Source organism: Cystoisospora suis, assembly GCF_002600585.1.
Source record: "Cystoisospora suis strain Wien I chromosome Unknown contig_1968, whole genome shotgun sequence".
NCBI classification, from domain to species: domain Eukaryota; phylum Apicomplexa; class Conoidasida; order Eucoccidiorida; family Sarcocystidae; genus Cystoisospora; species Cystoisospora suis.
The window spans coordinates 1-242 of record NW_027154767.1 but is presented as its reverse complement, the minus strand read 5'-3'; the positions used below and the strand labels follow the sequence as shown (position 1 = coordinate 242).

The 242-nt window shown below is 48.8% G+C and overlaps 1 protein-coding gene across 1 annotated transcript; it reads left to right on the top strand.

Moving 5' to 3' along the window:
* Positions 1-10: 10 nt before the first annotated feature.
* CSUI_004276 (uncharacterized protein) lies at positions 11-235 on the top strand (the record flags this gene model as incomplete). The annotated part of the gene is made up of 1 exon (XM_068064469.1): positions 11-235. A coding segment is annotated over exon 1 (180 nt), but the record flags the coding sequence as incomplete, so codon positions are not given.
* Between the last annotated feature and the right edge of the window lie 7 nt (positions 236-242).

Sequence of the window (242 nt, the reverse complement as noted above, 5' to 3'; positions counted from 1 at the left end):
TCTCAGCGCTTTCGTCTCCCCAGGAGAGACTAAGAAGAAAGATAAGAAGATTCATGCGATCGATCCCTGGCGTGGAGAGCTTTTCGCATTTTTCCAAGAGATTTGATCTTGTGCTCTCCTCTACTCTTCATAATACCCTCCATCCTATCGCCGTTACGCGCCCTCCCCCTCTTCATCCTTACTGCTTCTCTCAGACCGATGTGGAGGATGGAAAGCAAGAGAGAAGAAACAGGGCTTCTTCT